This window comes from Palaemon carinicauda, chromosome 1, assembly GCF_036898095.1.
Source record: "Palaemon carinicauda isolate YSFRI2023 chromosome 1, ASM3689809v2, whole genome shotgun sequence".
NCBI classification, from domain to species: domain Eukaryota; kingdom Metazoa; phylum Arthropoda; class Malacostraca; order Decapoda; family Palaemonidae; genus Palaemon; species Palaemon carinicauda.
The window spans coordinates 126,978,556-126,991,055 of NC_090725.1; the positions used below are offsets into that span (position 1 = coordinate 126,978,556).

Genomic DNA, 12,500 nt, shown 5'->3' on the forward strand with positions numbered 1-12,500 from the left:
GCCAATTTGCTAATGTTCAAACTTATTTTCGCTCACTTTGAACCAAATATTTCGTTTTTAGTTACTAGAATGTACTATTATTTGTTTGAGTGGCTTTCATTATTAAAATGTAATACACACAGAAATCTGTTTTCCTGTACAATGCTAAGAAATAAATGTAAGAATCTCATCATATATATGTATATATAGATATATATATATATATATATATATATATATATATATATATATATATATATATATATATAAGAGAGGAGTGGGGGCTTACGGGTCTACTGGAAGCAAAAAGGGAGCGTCAGGTAAGATAATTTGGGAACCACTGCTCTAGAAATATGGGTAAATGCTCCCAAGACCAGAAAAAATTTACGAATGTATTGCTTCCAAAGGTTCTGTAAATAAGTCTCGAATTACACTACGTAAATTTGGCCAGTAGACTAATTTTCTATAAATCCGATTGCGTAATTGGTGTGAATTATAAGGAAAATTGGTCTGGACAGTTTATTTGCCGCCTTCCTAGGCTGAGATCTTAAATCATTTCAACAGTTTCAATTACATATCATGAAATTTTTTTTAAACAGAACAGAACCATGATGTGAAAGAGAGTAAGACCAGAAAGAGACACCAGTGCCACTGCAGTGTTCCCCTAGAGAACATAAGCTTGCAATCGGGCCAGGCGGAAAACGCTAAATGGCTTCCACTTATTTCCTTTTTTATCTGCATGCAGTCAAAGTATTTGGATAGGAATCGAGAACTTTTCATCTACCCAATTATTATTATTATTATTATTATTATTATTATTATTATTATTATTATTATTATTATTATTATTATTATTATTATTATTATTATTTCAAAGACAAAAGTATAAATTATATTAACAATGACAAACATTTAGCGAATTTTCCCAAACACTCATCATCCTTGTACAAATATAACTGCAGTTAGAACTATTTAAAGAGAAAAAAACTTAAATTATCTTTATTTGGTCTTAATCTTATCATTCAAACCTGATATGGGTTAATGCAATAGAACCATAATACGGAAAAAAAACTACCGCACCCCCGCCCCCTCCTATGCTAATATATTCTAAAAATGCAAAACCAAGACCTTTTCCTCCTGTCTTCCAAATACAGCTGCTTTGATCGCTTTCACTTTTTTCGGTATGCCACGAGCGGCATTAGGGCACTTGTGACAGACAGATTTAATTCTATTGTAAGAATATTACAACGGAAATAAGTAGAATTTGTATATCATCTGTAGACATCGAACATGAATTAATTCATAAATTTCGATGACCTTTAAAACTCGATGAAATAAACGGTCTACGGCCTAAAGTTGGAAAACTTTCCCGGCAGCCGGAGCAATAAAGTAGCAAAAATAATTTGGCTTCCTTTGGATTCCATTTTCTAAATATACCTAGAGCTGAGTTCGAGATTATACCTGAGTCGAGAAATTTCCAAGATCTTTTTAATATGAATATTTCTATGAAGTGGTAGGTTATATTGAAGGTAAGTTTTATTGCATATATTATATACATATACTAAAGAAAAGGTTATATACACAATTTTCCATAAAATCATGTCTACATCGTTGAATAATGAATATAATTTACACAAGCGTGTATAAATATAGAAAATAAATAACCAGAAGTTGAATACTGGAGGAGAGATGCTATTGAGAAAATGGTTGCTATGAATAGTGAATCATTGAGATTAAAAACCTGGAGGTAAAAATATGAGCACAGCTCAAAGAAATAAGATAAACATATGTTACTGAATCAAACAAATACAGAATAAAAATAAAAAGATTAGAGTATAGAAATAGAATGTTTTTATTCAGTGAAAATAAAATTCATTATACTGTACTTGTTGCTCTTTTCAGGAGTGGTTGTAAATGCATTTTGTCCAGGTTTTGTATCGACGGAAATGTTTGAAAAGACAGCTGGACCTATCATGAGTACACTACAACGTGTGATGTTACCATTCATAGGAAGGGTGAGTATAAATTCTTTGAAAATTAAAGTGGGTAAGGCAGGCAACCTAATACTCTATTAAAGCTCGAGATTGAAATAAGTATAAAAAATACACGTAGAAAACTGTATAGCTTTTCTGTGATTAGTTGCATTTTTATAAATATTGAACGTGTAAAAGCAAAAGTTAATCTGTTTTATCTTTTTTTAAGTTCTGAGTAAGAGTAGGCTTAGCAAATACTATCAAAGTGAAAAGCAATTGAGGGCAGTTGATATATTTTTTGGCATCTATTACCTCATAAAAAAGGTGGTTTAAAGCTTAAGGTGAAAGCCAAGTTTAAACACTAAATCTTTACTGACTACAGAAGCTGAAGTAGCAACATGGCAGTATGATTAGTTAAAATGAGTTGTCTTTTTACTGGGACAGAATAAAGATGTATGGTAAAAACTGGCATCACGCTCTCGCCAACCCAAGATGACTTGGGTACCAAATGCCGTAAATGTGTATTTGTCCACCTCTTACACACTATTGATGTCCAGTATACACCTAAGTGTGATGGGATGATATGAAGATGCGATTGCAGATGTTACTGAAATTATTGATGCCAGAAAACACTTTTGACTTCTTTGAAGGTTTTAAAGGAAAATGTTTATATGATTCAGTGTTAAGGCATTAAGAACGCATATAACCTCATCTACTCAATAACGTTGTTAAGAGAGAAAGGTGGAAAAGCGTTTTAGTCTTTTAAGTCAGTTTTGATGGGAATGGATGCACTAACTCTCACGAGCTAGTAAAAGTAGTATATAAGGTATTTTATCTCTGTGTATACGATTCTCATTTAAAAAGCTTGGCACTCTATTCTTTGCTCTGAATTTATTTCTACGTTTAATTATAGGATAATAAAAAAAAATAACGTAGTATTTGTGCTAAGAATTGTTTTCCTTGAAAAAAAAAATATAATTTTCATTAGAAAATGTGATTATCTGATAATTATGAGCTCAGATTGTCTGAAAAAAAAACCTGCAATTAGAAATTATTGTAATACGGTTCGAGCCCCTAAAATTAGCAATTACTTTATAAATGCTAATATTTCGAGAAGGGAAAATAAAAATAATGAAAGATATTCCTCACCACTTATCAATATAGGATTTCTTTAAACTGAGATATCAAATGGCTACGGTGAATATAGAATTATGTTTTTCTTTTTCTTATTTCCACGAAGAATCAATTTATAAAGCAACTCTTAATAATGAAAAGTTTAAGAAAAAATATCCTCTACACCAATTTTATTTCAAGAGTTCATCTCATCATTACCTTGTGTTTTTAAGCTAACTATTTTCCAAACTTGTACGGTCAATTACAGACACCATGGCAAGGAGCCCAGCCGCTCGTTCATTTGGCAGCATCAAAGGAGACTGAAGACATAACAGGCGAGTTTTTTGAGGATTTTAAGGTAAGCCATAAACCGATTCCAGAATATGAGCCAAATTCAATCGTTCTTTGTCGCACTGAAACTAAATTATTTTCTAAATAACCTTCCTCTTCCAAGGAAATTTCAGGTGCCCCACTAAATATGAAGGGATTAAGGTTCCTATAGAAGATTTTAAGTTAATATTTATTATAAGCATTTCGGTGTGTCACATGAAACAGTAAATATTCTTACGTTAGTGCGAATTGCTTTTGCTATTTGAATATATGTATATATATATATATATATATATATATATATATATATATATATATATATAGAGAGAGAGAGAGAGAGAGAGAGAGAGAGAGAGAGAGAGAGAGAGAGAGAGAGAGAGATTTCCAGAAAATAATACCCGTCCGCTTATCGTTAATTCTTTCCGCTTAAGTCACTTTTCCACGTAGGTCTGATATTGAAACTATGAAGTGATTTATACGTGATAACTTAATAAGTATGGAAACGTACATAAAACCTCATATCCGTTTAAAAAAAAAAAAAAAAAAAAAAAAAAAAAAAAAAAAAACATATTTACATAAATAACCATTCCTTTGATGTACATGTACTGTTCAGTACAATCAATACTGTACATTTAAGGTTTCACTAAAACGTGAGTTTTAACAGTACAGTAGAGAGAGAGAGAGAGAGAGAGAGAGAGAGAGAGAGAGAGAGAGAGAGATAATAAAATACAATGTTATGGTAAAATAATGTTCATATTTTTGTAACGGTGAAATGGCCGCCGGCAAGCAAGGCTCATGCAATAAAGAAGTATGCCCCCTCTAAATATTGTTCTACACTGCAATGCTAATCTGACTCCACGGAGAAAAAACCATTGAATTTGACACGATAGTTTCAAATCTCTTATCATTACACTTATTATATTGTTAATTTTTATGTTAATGTCAACCTTACTGACAAAATCCGTTGAATTGTTATCCTTATGTGACCCTCTTTTGGGCCCATAAACACCTGTGTTATTGCTCAATAAAGATGGTTGCATGAGGAATCGCCTTTCGCTAAAGACTCTATTGTGACAGCCGAGAACAAGGTTATGACTCAAAGGCAGGATGCAATCAACTGAGTACTTTATTAAAGAACACTCTCCTTTATATACAAACCTCAAGGCAACAGGACATAACATGTTCGAGAGACAGACAATGTTACAGAGGAAAACCGGAGACATGATTATTCAGGTTCTCTTTAGTGCGAGGGAAGAGCGCAGATACAAGCATAATATAAACAAAATAATTTATGTACGATCGTGTGACACATGGTTGGTACATGGCTCCCCCCCTAAAAATGACATACTGTACATGTTAAATAGGGCGCCCTGATCTAGAGAGGCGAACTGTAGGCGGGTCATCTGGCAGTAGATAAGCAGGTTTTAGACGATCAATGGAGACCAAGTCTTCTTTGCCACGAATGTTTAGTAGAAATGCTTTCGGACTGCGTCGGATCACAAGGAAAGGGCCCGTGTAAGGGGGCGTTAGCGGTGGCTTGGTATTGTCGTTGCGCAGGAAGACGTGCGTTGCAGAGTGCAAGTCTGTTGGTATGTGATGCTTCGCTGGGGGCTTGTAAGTCTGGCGGCATGGAGTAAATTTTCCCACGACATGACGTATGCGCTGGATATCATCGGAGGAGGTTGTAGAAGGAAAAAATTCGGCAGGGACGACCAAAGGGTCGCCATACACCATTTCAGCTGCCGAGACGTCGAGGGCATCTTTAGGAGTGGTCCTTAGTCCCAGGAGGACCCAGGGGAGCTGAGTAAACCAGTTTGAATCCTTGCAGCGGGACATCAAAGCTGCTTTGAGGTTGCGATGAAAACGTTCAACCATTCCATTGGCAGTGGGGTTGTAGGCCGTTGTCTGATGTAGGGTGATGCCCAGGAGATTCGCTAATGATGTCCGAAATTGAGAGGTGAAAGTGGTTCCCCTGTCAGAAGTAATATGCTCAGGGATACCAAATCTTGCAATCCATTCAGAGAGTAAGGCCGATGTACATGAGGTGGACGTTGCAGTTTCCATGGGAATGGCTTCAGGACAACGGGTGGAGCGGTCGATGACGGTAAACAGGTAACAATGTCCTTGTGATGTGGGTAGGGGGCCTACAACGTCGACGTGAATGTGTGCGAAACGACGCTGAGGTTGAGGAAAGGTGCCCACTCCTGAATCCGTGTGTCGATGTACTTTGGAAGTTTGGCAAGAAGTACAAGCGCGGACCCAATCCTTAGCATCCTTAGAAATGCCGTGCCAAATGAACTTTGCCTTCAGCAGCTGTGCAGTAGAACGGCACGAGGGATGTGAAAGGCCGTGAATGAAATCAAACACCTGTCGGCGCACGGGAGCAGGAATCCAAGGTCGTAGTCTGCCAGTACTGACGTCACAGAGGAGGGTGGTGTTGGAGTCGTCGAGGGGGAAGTCTTCCCAACGGAGGGACGTGCAGGATGTCCTACATGCTTGATATTCTGGATCCTGTCGTTGGGCTTCAGCCAGGGCGTTGTAATCCAATCCCAGTTGAACAGCAGCTAACGTGTTTCTTGACAGGGCATCGGCAACGGGATTCATTTTCCCAGGGACGTAATGGAGGGTGCAATTGTATTCAGCCACGGCGGAGAGATGTCGGCGTTGCCGGGTGGACCAGGCATCAGACTGTCGAGTAAAGGCGTGCACCAGAGGCATGTGGTCTGTGCGAATGACGAAGGGCGTACCTTCTAAGAAATGACGAAAGTGACGGACAGCTAAGTGCACCGCCAGCAATTCTCGATCAAAGGTAGAATAGCCCAATTCTGCCTTGGACAGTATCCTGCTGAAGAAGGCCAATGGGCGGGCGAGCCGTTGACCACCTGCTCGAGTACTGCACCAATAGCGACGTCGCTGGCATCGGTGGAGAGAAGGAGTGGGGCATGTGGGATAGGAAAAGTGAGAGCCGCAGCAGTTGATAGGGCCTTCTTTGCATTGCAGAGGGCTGCTTCTTGAAGGGGACCCCACTTCAGGTCCTTTGGCTTGCCCTTGAGGGAGGCGTAGAGGGGAGCAAGAATGGCGGCAATGGCTGGCAGAAAACGGTGATAATAGTTGATCATGCCGAAGAACTCCTGCAGAGCTTTGACGGTCGAGGGCGCGGGGAAGTTCTGAACTGCTGCTACCTTCTCAGGGAGGGGATGGACTCCTTCAAGAGTGATGCGGTGCCCTAAGAACGATACTTCGTTGGCGCCAAAGGTACACTTATTGTACCGGACTACAAGGCCGTTTTGTTTCAGGATGTCGAGCACGATGCGCAGGTGACAGAGGTGTTCCTCTTTTGAGGAGGAGAACAAAAGTACGTCGTCCACATAACATACACAGAAAGGGAGGTCCCCTAAGATGCCATCCATGAGACGTTGAAACGTGGCCCCAGCATTACGAAGGCCAAAACAGGAGTAATTGAAGGTGTATGTACCAAACGGAGTGGTGATGGCAGTCTTGGGGATGTCTTCTGGGTTCATAGGCACCTGATAATACCCCTTCAGGAGATCGAGTGTAGAGAAAACCTTTGCTTTGTGCAGGTAGGAGGTCACGTCGGCAATGTTTGGGAGGGGGTAGTGATCCGGTACTGTTTGCATGTTCAAGGGCCTGTAATCCCCGCACGGACGGAGGGAGCCGTCTTTCTTCAGAACGATGTGTAAGGGTGACGACCATGGGCTGGAGGCCTTTTGGCAAAGGCCCATTTCCTCCATTTCGGCGAACATCTGTTTGGCGGCTGCCAATCGTTCCGGTGCCAGACGTCTGAATTTTGCGAAGACTTGGGGTCCGTTTGTCTTGATATGCTGATAAATACTGTGCTTGGCAGGAACCGTGCGCGTTTGGCGAAGTTCTGGACGGAAAACTTCCGGGTACGACGTGAGGAGGTGTGTGTAGTCATCCGTGGGTGCGCTGATGTGGAGAGCGAGGTTAGAGGGGGCGGGTTGAAGAGGTGTCGACAAGTATGAGTCTGCGTTGACCAATCGTCGGTGGGCAACATCGACCAGAAGGTGGAAATGAGAGAGGAAATCCGCACCGAGGATTGGCATTGTGACGTCAGCAACGAGAAACTTCCAATTGAATTTACCGTTTCCGAACGATAATGTGAGGTTCTCGTAACCGTAGGTGGGTATTGCAGATCCGTTGGCAGCTACCAAGCGGACGTTGGCAGATGGAGACAGACTACGTCGTGTCTTGAAGAGTTTCCTTGGCAAAAGAGAACGACAAGCACCCGTGTCTACCAAAAAACGCACGCTCGTTCCTGCATCATGTAAAAAGAAAAGATTAGAAACACGGGAGGCCACTGCCACGAGCGATGGCCTACTTACACGTTTTTTGGCCACTGACAAGCCTCGGCACATTTCTTCGCGGTTGCCCCGAATCTGAAGTGGTAGTAGCAAAACTGCAGCGGATGGGAGGTAGTAAGTGGCTGTAGAAGTCGTTTGTTGGGGCGCGAGCGATTGGTGGGTGGTGGGTGGCTTTGTCGCCGCTTCGGCACGTCACGGGGTAGGCGTGTATGTCCTACGGCATTCATGTCAGCTTCGGTTGACGTTGAATAGGCATCCTCTTCGTCAGGGGTGGAGGCGTTTATGGAGGTCTTGAAGTGGCTGTCCATAAGGGCGTCGGCTTTGGTCATCAGGTCCTTTATGGGTAAACTATCGACATTGGGTATGGCAGCGCGTATAGGTCCGGGTAAATGGCGTATACAAAGGGCACGAAGTAGGTTCACCTCACGAGGAGAGCCGTCTGCGGCAGATTGAAGGCGAGCGATACTGGTCATTTCCCTGAGGGCAAGCGAAGCCCTTTGGTCCCCCAACGGTTGTTGCGAGAGCTGAAAAAGCTTTGCTATACGGGCGGCTGGCGACGGCGAGTACTGCTGCAGAAGGTATGTTTTGAGGGCGTCATACGCTATTGGGGTGTCTCCTTTTTCACAAAGCCAGTCGGATATTTCTGGGAAGGTGTCCTCGGGTATCGCCGCGAGAACATAATCCACTTTGGTGGTTGAGCGAGTCACGCCGTTGATGCGAAACTGGACTTCTGCGCGCTGAAACCAAGCAAACGCCTTTCCGCTGGTGAACGGTGAAAGTTTCAATGCGGCGGCCGCAGCGCCAACTTCTGTAGAATCCGTCATAATACCAACGATGGAGGGGCGAGGGGGTGGGTGGTGGGGGTGGAAGGCGGTGGGAGCGAGTTGACTTCCGAGGTCACCAATGGGACGGCCGAGAGCAAGGTTATGACTCAAAGGCAGGATGCAATCAACTGAGTACTTTATTAAAGAACACTTTCCTTTATATACAAAACCTCAAGGCAACAGGACATAACATGTTCGAGAGACAGACAATGTTACAGAGGAAAACCGGAGACATGATTATTCAGGGTCTTTTTAGTGCGAGGGAAGAGTGCAGATACAAGCATAATATATACAAAATAATTTATGTACGATCGTGTGACTCACGGTTGGTATGCCATGTTCCTGTCACATTGATGAACTACTAATTACCTTAAGCACCTTGCCCGCCTCCAGGTTAATGCTTTTTCTGCAGTATCCTTTTACGATGCCCACCACTGACCCCAACTCATCTATCCACGCTGCCACAGTGCAATGATACTCCCGCCCTCCACCAGCAGAGAAGCACTTCCCTGGATTCAGCAGCATGTTGGTTCCAGTTCTGCATCAAGGGCGGGACATGCTCAAGCAGCAAAGCACACTACATCTTACCTGTTACCCTCAGCGAAACCTTCCCAAAAATCTCCAATTGGCTTTGGAAACAAAGGTTCAGCCCTATATAGTATGATGTCCTCAAATCATACCTCACGAAGCAGTACTCACAGTTGCTAGTCGCCCGTGTAACCAAGGTTTTGCAGCTATCTTAGTAGCTGTTGTGGGGCTAAGTTATCGATGACCATCAAAGAAGTCATCAGTATTGTCCATCTTTAGCCTGCTGCAGACGATTCTTATGAAAAAACCTACTTTGTACCCAGACCTGATGTGAGCCGCTCTTCCTTGCCCATGAAGGACCTGATGACCAGAGTCAACACCCTTTTAAACAGCCATGTTAATGACGAAACACTCATGACCTACCTTCCCCGCCCCATGATCACGCCTAAAACCAGACCCTTAGCAGCCACTGAATGATACACCTCACCCTCAGTTGACCTACTACCACTTCAGATTCGTGGCTGTTGCTAAGAAATGGTAAAAATGGTAAAAGAAAAATTCAAGTAGGGTGTGGCCTCATTAACTAAGCTTTTATTTTTGCATATTCAGGAACTAATGTACACTTTCTTGTAAATACTTATGTCTGTTGCTCCGTTCTGTGATGTTCCCTCTTCAGAACACAACACCATCACTATAGCACTGCTGATATCTGCTTGGTGGCCACCAAAATACATCTTTCAACACCCCCAGTTACGAGACATTGACACTATTACTTGGGGAGCACCCCGTACTTGTAGAATTTCATCATTGCTTACATTAAACTGCCTCTCAATTGTGTAGATTACCCCACCAACTTCCACCTCCTGATTGACGGTGCACATCAACTGTCACCCACCCATACATAAATTTATAAATGTTGCTCATTTAACTTGTTCCTGGTTGCTGCAAATTAAGTTTCTTACATTAATAGAGATATAAAAACATTGGAAGTTTTACCTTCCAAAGAACAAGACTTTTTTTTTTAACATTTTATCTTTTATTGCACTTTTTTGTCTTCTTTTACAAAGGAGCTTTCCAATTTTCAGGCTTTTTACACTGCATATGGTAAAACAATTAAAGCTATTATAGCCTGGACTATAATTCATGTTCAAATCAATCTTCTCAATCTTAAGTACTTTACAAAAGTATTCAACTCACTGGAACAGGAGAGAGGAGAGTTAATGTTTATGTATTGTTATAGTCAATGGCACAAGGGTTCTTGATTGCACTTGATGCAGACATTAACCTTTTTTCAGTAAGCTAGGTTTTATATATAGGTGGTGAATACCTCTCATCTATCACAGGAGGATACTTATATGATTAACATCCACGGATGGTTAGGCATGTTCTTCCATGAGGCCATAATATGATGGTCCCTTCATTGGTGCCAAATGAAAAAGAAGATACCAGGCACAGACGTTAAGTGAGTGGTGATCATGTGCTTCTTCCTCAGTATTCGCCTTCTCTCCCTCTCTCTTGGGCTGCTAATTTGCTAGGAAGACAAAACAGAGAACAATGCAAGTACTGAGTATAAACCTGCTAGCATCACTTGTTCACATGACCTTATCATGTTATTGGTTGCTAATGCAACCTTCCTGTGAAACAATGCTTAGTCAATTCCAGCTCTTACTCCTCCATACTTTTATCACCTACTCCCTCCGACATCGCTCTCCACATCAACGCTCCTGCAGATGCTTATGCCCAACTCACTTTATATCCTGATATCTTCCTCCCAAAACTCTATAAGATGCCATTGGATCCTACCAAACATGGTATCTATCACCATATCAAGATAAAAAGGGCCCCCATGTTTGTAAGACTAAGACTTTTGGCCGTAGACAGTTTGGCAGCTGCTAAACACACATCCTCGGAAATGGAATAAATGAACCTTTGTCAAAAGGTCTAAGTCCATGATCGTTATCCTGAGGAAGGATGGATCCATATGCCCTTGTGGGTATCACTGGCATCTTAACATGCAGATGGAACAAGACCGCTAACCTCTCACGAATTTTACAAATACTCCCACCTACCCTCACAGGGCTAAAGCATTCTTACCCTCAACCTCCTGAATGGTATTATCAGGTGTCCATGAACCCAGAAGATATCCTAAGACTATCATTATCAGCCCCTTCTACTTTGACCCTTTCAGCTGCTATTGCTATCACCTTTCCCATGTCAACTCTCCACCAGGTACTCTAACAAATAATCAACGAATCATCGTGCCTATAGGTATTCTAGAGTATAAAACTTCCCAAGGCAAAATCCAGCCACTTTACCTTCGACTGTAAATTATTGGCAGTGTATTTGCACTGACTCCAGCTGCTCTCTACAGCTTCATTGTATTCTCCTCGGACTGAGAACCACTCTCCTTTACATCATGGTTGTCTCGACAGCTGAAATGGCAAGTGGAGAGTAAGTTCATGAAATATAGCTTGGATATCTTGGCCCTAAGTGAAGCACATTGTAAGGGGATTGGTAAGGAAACTTTAGACTAAGGTAAATATATATATATATATATATATTATATATATATATATATATATATATATATATATATGTATATATGTATATATGTATATATATATATATATATATATATATATATATATATATATATATATATATATATATGTATATATATATATATATATATATATATATATATATATATATATATATATATATATATATATATATATATATATATATATATATATATATATATATATATATATATATATATATATATACATATATATATATATATATATATATATATATATATATATATATATATATATATATATATATATATATATATATATATATAGGCAACTTATGTATCTATTGAGGAAGAACAGATGGAGTTGGAAGAAAAGGGGTATGATTGATGATGACGATCAGAAAGGACATTACTGAATGGAGAGCTGTAAATAGAAGATTGGTACTTGCAAAGTTCAAATCAAACTAGTGCAATAAAAATATCATAGTTTGCCTTGCCCCAGCAAAAGATTTCCCTGAAGAAAGGAAAGATGAATACTATGAAAAACTGAGGACTATAATAGATGAGATCCCAGAGAGAAATATGAAAATTGTGACTGGCGACTTCAATGATAAAGTTGGAAGGAATAATCAAGGGATAGAGAATGTGATGGCTGTTGGGGGCCTTGGCGAAGTTTTAAATGAAAATGGAGCATATTTCATAAGTTTCTGTTCAACAAACAATGTTGTCATTGAGGGTACTCTTTTTCAGCATAAGACCATCCACAAATATACACGGACTTCACCATGTGCCAGTTACAAAAATCAAATAGAACACATTGCCATTAAGAAAGAGAGAAGGAGAACGCTAAGAAATGTAAGAAGCTATA

The 12,500-nt window shown here is 40.4% G+C and overlaps 1 protein-coding gene across 3 annotated transcripts in view; it reads left to right on the top strand.

Moving 5' to 3' along the window:
- The window catches only part of LOC137643027 (retinol dehydrogenase 13-like), an 87,389-nt gene that overhangs the window by 59,396 nt on the left and 15,493 nt on the right, over window positions 1–12,500 (top strand). For all 3 annotated transcript variants that reach the window (XM_068375889.1, XM_068375882.1, XM_068375897.1), the window contains 2 exons: window positions 1,882–1,994; window positions 3,334–3,423. In XM_068375889.1, the coding sequence (XP_068231990.1) occupies window positions 1,882–1,994; window positions 3,334–3,423 (203 nt within the window). The remainder of the gene's footprint in view (window positions 1–1,881; window positions 1,995–3,333; window positions 3,424–12,500) is intronic.